The sequence below is a fragment of the Etheostoma spectabile genome, chromosome 13, assembly GCF_008692095.1.
Source record: "Etheostoma spectabile isolate EspeVRDwgs_2016 chromosome 13, UIUC_Espe_1.0, whole genome shotgun sequence".
Taxonomy (NCBI): domain Eukaryota; kingdom Metazoa; phylum Chordata; class Actinopteri; order Perciformes; family Percidae; genus Etheostoma; species Etheostoma spectabile.
Genome location: NC_045745.1, coordinates 23117730 through 23124466, shown reverse-complemented (window position 1 = coordinate 23124466; position 6737 = coordinate 23117730). Strand labels below are relative to the sequence as shown.

Below are 6737 nucleotides of genomic sequence, written 5' to 3'. Positions count from 1 at the left end.
CACACACACACACACACACACACACACACACACACACACACACCCTTGGAGAATTAGATCTCTTTTTATTCCCATTCATGTCTCTCTTGGTGATCTTAGTTTGCCTTCTTGGAGTTGCAAAACACAATGAAATAACTGAAAAACTATTCAATGACTATGAAATAAAACTGTTGTTTTACAGCCTTATAGCTCTGTATGTTTGAGTAATATACTTCCCTTCCCCCTTCTTTTTGTAAGAAGACGCACTGTTATGACCCATGGATGATTTAAATACCAGTGTCTCTCACCTGGAAGAGGAAAGCATCTCCCACTGAGTTGCTGAGGCAGAAGACAAAGTCTTTCTTGGGGTGTTCAGGTACGGCCTGGACAATGCTGTTCTCCACCCACAAAGCATGTTTGGGAACGCTATTATGGTCGATCCCAGAACGACCGTCTGACTCGTACAGGAAAAGAGTGCAGCCTTGAAGAACCCAGAAACACAGAACATGTTCTTACTGATGTGCCATTAAGGACTGTATTTGCCATTTTATTTCATTTTATTGAATCTAACATTGCACCTTTTCCATAGGTACTTTGTTGTACCTTTGTACCTTTGTTTAAGGTACATTATTGATCCTCAAAGGTAAACTACTGTCCTTTTAGAAGGCACAGACAAGTAAGGTACAATTTTGTTCCTCAAAGGTCCCTTAAAGGTACTGTTTTGTACTTTTTTTCTTAGAGTGTAGGAAAAAGGTTTATCAGCACCTAATTGCAATGATATACAAATCTAAAGTGTATGAAAAATCCCTTTATACTAATATTTATTTTATTTAATCCATCATTGGTATTTAAGCAAGATAATTAAACAAAAAAATTAAAACCATGGTGGTCCATATAACATGACGTCAGGAGGAATGCTATGAGACCATTTGATATTTATTCAGGGTGTTGGATAGGAGGACAGGAGGCAGGCTGGAATGCAGCTGCTGTATCTTATTCATTTCACAAGGACGAGATTGGAATTGACACGGATGCCGGCGTAAAATTAAATTGTGATGAGGCTGAGCAGAGAAAAAATGTCAGGCCACACAGAAGAGGGTGGTTGAGGACAGTAGAGGTGACAACCAAGGGCATCAACTGTGTTAAGACTGATGTGATTATAGTCTAACAGGGGAGAGAGAGTGGGGGATTAAACAGCTGGGGTCAGGTTAAGATGTTCATCTAAATGTGACATTATGGCTTGTTTTAAATCAAACAGTGGTAAACAAAAATATCTAAAGCATAAAAGTATGAGAGTCTATGCCCTAATATATGCTCACCTTTCAGAGAGACCCAGTAGTGTTTCCACTTGCGCCTTGTTGCAGGTTCAACCTTCTTGTTTTTTTTATGGACCAAGAAGTTCTTCACAGCCAGAGCCCCTGCTTTTCTGACTAGGCCTTGTGCACAGCCAATCAGAGTGTCTGATGGATATGCACAACTGAGTGTGCCGCTGCTCTGCTCATCACTCACAGCGGAGCTAGCCTCCTCCGCGCAATCTCTCCCTATATGTGTCTGACGAGAGAACAATGGAAAAATTGAATGACAAAAAAACAGGTTTCATTTATCATGTATGTAATACCTGTATAACACAGAAACACACGCACAAAGTAACTAACCCAGGCTTGATTGTCCAGCTCCTTCCGGAAATTCTCATACACTCCTCCCTTGCCTCCCTCGCCGCCACGTCCTTCTCCTCCTCCTGCACTGCTGCTCCCGCTGTCGCTCCCGTTGAAAACACTGCTCTCAGTAGCCGAGTATACTGAGAAAGAGGCCGACATGGTCTTACAGCGGCGTGACACCAACTCTCCATCCCGGTCTATCTCTGTGGTGACGCCATCGATGCCACTGTCGCCATACTCGCTTCCCTCGCCCAAAACACCAGAGATGTCCTGCCAGACAGAAAAACACAGCAGAAATAGAACTGATTTACTTTTATTTATTTACCTAATGTTGTAAATACAGAAACTAATACACTTCATAGCCAACACACACACACACTCACAAAAATCATGCAGATTCCCAGGAGAATTTACATGTACACTGGGAAAGTAATCTGAAAGCAACTGACTGTAATCAGAATAAACTAACACACACACACACACATACACACATACACACCTTTTTTGTTTGAGTACAAGTTTGTGTTTGTGCACATATTCTTCCATGTATTTCTTCAACAACAACAAAAAGCCCTACCACTTTGAGCAAGAAGTTCTCTGTGCTTTTACACTTTTCTTTCTCCCTCTGTTATTTTTCTCTTTGTTTTGCTGTGTTGTCGGTCTATTTATATCCGGTCAAAGCTTTAATGCTTTTCTTTTCTGAAAGGGGAATGGAGAAACCAGGCAAGCTTTGGACTAGCAGCCCCACAGCAAATTTGTATCTGACTCCTTGTAATCCCTGTCCTTGCTACACAAATATACACACACACAGGGATGTGCAAACAGAACGTGCACACATACAACTGCACAGCAGAAAAGTAAAGAAAGGAGGCTTAACCTAATTAATGTTTTGTCTGCTTTGCATATTTGTTCATACTGTATTTTTTTTATAAAATGTGATCTAACCTGAGTAGTTTGTGCTCGGCGTCCCTGGAAAGCAGGGCATGGTGCAGCAGGCATGCCGAGCCCTGCCAAGCCCTCTGACAGGCAGTGGGAGCGTCGGCAGGGGAGCGTGAATGCTCCATAGCCGGCACCATCCTCCTCTGTTGGAGACATCAACCCCTCCTCCCCTTCTCCGTCCTCATGGCACTGGGCTTCTCTCCGGTTTTTAGCGTAGCAGCTCCTCTGCCCCCTGAGGCCAGGACTCTGCTGGCTGCACAGATGGTCCAAAGACGATGCCCTTTCAGCTGAGCCTGGAATATTCACAGTTGGTTATTGCAGGGCAGTGTGTGCGTGTGTGTGTGTGTGCGTGTGTGTGTGTGTGCGTGTGTGTGTGTTGTAATGTGACAAAGTACAAATGCTTTGTTACTGTACTTAAGTAGAATGTTCACTAATCTGTACTTTACTTCGTTATTTGTATTTCCAGAAACTTTCACTTTCACTCCACTACATATGCCCTAAGCATCTTAGTTACTCGTTACTACAAAATAAAATCAGAAGAAATTTGTTACACGGGAAAAAGCAGGATTGGCAAATCTTTGTTCCTAAATTGCTAAGATAATGCACCCTCCGTTCCAGTTGGTGACCTAATGCCTGTTTGTTGCCAAGCGGCAAAAAAAAAAACAGAAGGCCAAAACTTTAGAAGAAGACGAGGAAGCATAATGATTGATAGTGTCATGGAAGCACATTGTGCCGGCTCTGCAGCCATGGTAACAGATGATGACCACGTCGATGACAGTGGTGATGAAGATAACGTTACACACCTTTGGCCATAAAGTTCATAATCAACGTTTTTTTTAAACTTTTGCTTCTAATACCTGTATATCAGAAAATTACTTTAGATATTTAAGTACAGTAAATATCAGAAACTTTAAGACTTTTGCTCATGTACTATTCTAAAAGGAGGCTTTAACTTCTACCAAAGTCATTTTTTTCTGGTAAGATACCTGATAACAAGCCTGTGCTCAACTAAACTAATGTAACTTGTGGAGGACAGCTAATCCTTAATCAGTAGATTTTTTTCAAATAATTTTTCGTTACTCTGTGAGTGCAATTTTTTTCCCCGTTCCTCCCCCTCATCATGAATCAAATCAAACTTACACCCCTGCACACATGAACAGATATACATCAAAGACTTTTCTCAACCATCAGTGGCCATTCATTTGCATTCATATTTACTCTGTAGGATAATAGACTGTGTTTGTTCGTGTGAGTGTGTCTATTACCATCCTGACCTGCATTGCCTCTGTGGCATGTGAACTGCTCCTCCTCCTCTTCTTCTCCTCCATCTATTATCTCCTCAGTGCTGGTCAGATGCTCCTGGCTCAGGTCAGACAGAGAGAACTCCAAGCTGTCTTCTCTCCACATGTCTGCTGACTTGGACCTCTTCTTTTTAAAACTCCCTCCCTCCCGTGGACCCTCTGTCATTCGCTGGAGGTACCTTTCCTCACCAACGACGTCTCCCTCGCCCTCCCCCATGGAGTCCTCTCCTCCATCATGAGCGATAGTGTCCGCCTCTGAGGTTTCAGGAGTTGGTGTGGCCAAGGTGTTGTCATCGTGTTGATAGGACTCTGGCCTCATTGTCATAGCGACGCGCTGTGTCCAGTGAGGGTTGATGCCGAACTCACCAAACGCATCTGTTGCGTTGAAAGGTTCCAGCCCGTTCTCTGCTAAGGATTGTGGGATGCTAGGGGTGCTGGAAGAGCGAGTTGAGGCATCAGAGTTTCTGTGTTCCTGTTTAACTGAAGAAGAGTTCCGGGAACGGCGGGTGATTGGCTGCTTGCTGGAGAGACGGAGTGACCTGGACGTGTGCTTGCGGGAGAGATGTCCCGTCGCATTGCCATAGAAACCACTATCCCCATTCTGACTTTCCACGTTTCCCATGATGCAACTGTAGATTAAGGATAAAACATATGTTTTACAACCGTTCCCGTTATCCTTTAATTAAGGCTTCATTAACATACATTTCAAAAGTAGTGATGTCAGTGTTTTATAACTACTTCTACCACATCTCTAATTTATATCTAACATCTGTAATGATTAACTGGCACAGTGATCACCTGAGCTCATACCAAACTGAACAGGAGTGCTATTCTATTTATGTTAAGTTCATTAACCTCATACCATTACACCACTGGTCTAAGAGGGGGTGGGTGTGCCAGATCCCTCTTGTTTAAAATGGAGAGTATTTCATTTATGAACAACAGCACACATTTGTGTATCTGCCAGCTGTTTGTGATAATCTAATTTACATCAACATTTAATTTTCTGTTCTTTTTTTAATTATTGAGAGATATACACTCTGCTTTTAAATCATTAACACATGGTTGGCCTTGCCCTCTAATGGCATTGGCCATTGGTTGACTCTCTCACATGTATTGCTAAAAACCAGGCCAATCTCTGTGCTGGTTGAGTGAATACCATTCGATGGCGTTTTAACTAACCGTGGGAGGTCAGAGCCAGAGGTATCCAGGATCTCTTTGAATGCCTTGCTGAGTTGAGCTATGCTGAGCAGATGAGCTCAAGGAGCAGGTGTCCACAATTGAGGTGGAAGTTCGCAAGTTTCGAGCTACATTAACTGAATTTAATGTTTGGTATTTTGCTTAGGACAACAAACTCAAATGGGGTAGCGCAATAAAGTTAATTAATCATTGATTCAAATAGATGAGCATAACACAGCTAACATTTTACAGAAGCTTCCAAAGGGTCTTCTGATGTTGTCCCATTGAAGCATACAGAATGCATCAAAATCCCACTCTCTTTTTCAGTGACTACAAAGACATCTCTAATATTAAACACCTGAACTACTTTTTTTTTATTTTAATTTAAGTTTTAAATTTTAAAGCATTTAAGTAGTGCACTGCACAGTGCACTATAGCAGCATTAATGTTTATTGGCTTGGTTGATACTTGCGTAATCTTTTCTGCAGCACTTCTCTCCCTCATTGGTGTTAAAAATGATTAATTTACCATATTCCCAAAACAGTTTTAAAAAATCAAAGAAATCCATTTTTAACTCCATTCCTGTGACCATAAATGTATCCAAGCATCCTGCATCGCCTCGTGCTCTCTGTTATATAAGTACACGGAGCTGCTGAGTCAACTGCTGTCAGATCAGTTGGTCCTATGTGAGTCACACATTGTCAAACCCACACCATCAGGTTCTTAGTGTGGGCTCAAACTGCAGAGAGCAACTGAAAAGAATATCTTCTAACAAGTCAAAATTTAAAAACATATTTTTTCATCTTGTATGAGAATCAAAGCCTCTAAGAATCTTCATTGATTGTTAAATAAGTAAAAATAAAGTAGGAAAGCAAAAGTATTCAAAAAAAACTGGTAGGATTTTACATTTCAATACAAAATCAAATACATTTTGTTATGTTAATACAGTGATTAGAGACCAAGGTGTACCAACGGTGGTTACCTGTGGTTAAGCAGCCTCATCACCAGCTTCTCCACATCTTCGCGGTGTCATCTCTCACCGACCGCATGATCCTCCACACATCCTCAAGCGTCGGTGTCAGTTTGCCCTGGGAGGAACAAGAAGAGAGTGTTTCAGCTGAGCTCTCACAACTTCAAAGTGACCTGATGTGTCAAGAGCACACAGAGGAGGAGAGAGAAGACGAGAAGGGGGAGGCATTTCTAAAACTATTGCAGAAAATCTGCCAGGTACGACACATAAAGCGGGTGAAGTAAAGTTGAAAGGAAATCTGTGAAGCACACTAGAGAGAAAGTCTATAGGATAAGAGACAGCGTGCAGGATGAAAGAGAATATAGAACACGTTGGTCAGTGAGCCTGGAGTTAAGATAATGCAGTGAGGCAAGTAAAAAATTAGAAACATGAGTTAAATGCACACATACAAACTCACAGATCATCAGAAACAAAGCACAGAGGTATTGTCTGAGCTTGAGGGGGGGAGAAAAAACTCACAAACAACCGCAATTTCTTTGAACTGCACCTTGAAACTCATTGCTAACACCAAACCATACAGGCATGTATAGGCATGTGCACACATCATTTTGGGATAACACCTCTTGTTTCCCTGCAGACATAAATATGTACACACGTATGTGTACACACACACACACACACACACACACACACACACACACACACACACAC

At 41.9% G+C, this 6737-nt stretch overlaps 1 protein-coding gene across 1 annotated transcript in view; it reads right to left on the bottom strand.

The window, feature by feature from the left end:
* tiam1a (TIAM Rac1 associated GEF 1a) overlaps positions 1 to 6737 on the bottom strand; it is a 56044-nt gene that overhangs the window by 33256 nt on the left and 16051 nt on the right. The window contains exons 2-7 of the mRNA XM_032532943.1: positions 6039 to 6144; positions 3851 to 4506; positions 2583 to 2869; positions 1635 to 1907; positions 1299 to 1530; positions 288 to 460 (exon numbers count right to left, since the gene is read on the bottom strand). Coding sequence (XP_032388834.1) covers positions 288 to 460; positions 1299 to 1530; positions 1635 to 1907; positions 2583 to 2869; positions 3851 to 4506; positions 6039 to 6058 — 1641 coding nt within the window. The 5' untranslated portion in view covers positions 6059 to 6144. The remainder of the gene's footprint in view (positions 1 to 287; positions 461 to 1298; positions 1531 to 1634; positions 1908 to 2582; positions 2870 to 3850; positions 4507 to 6038; positions 6145 to 6737) is intronic.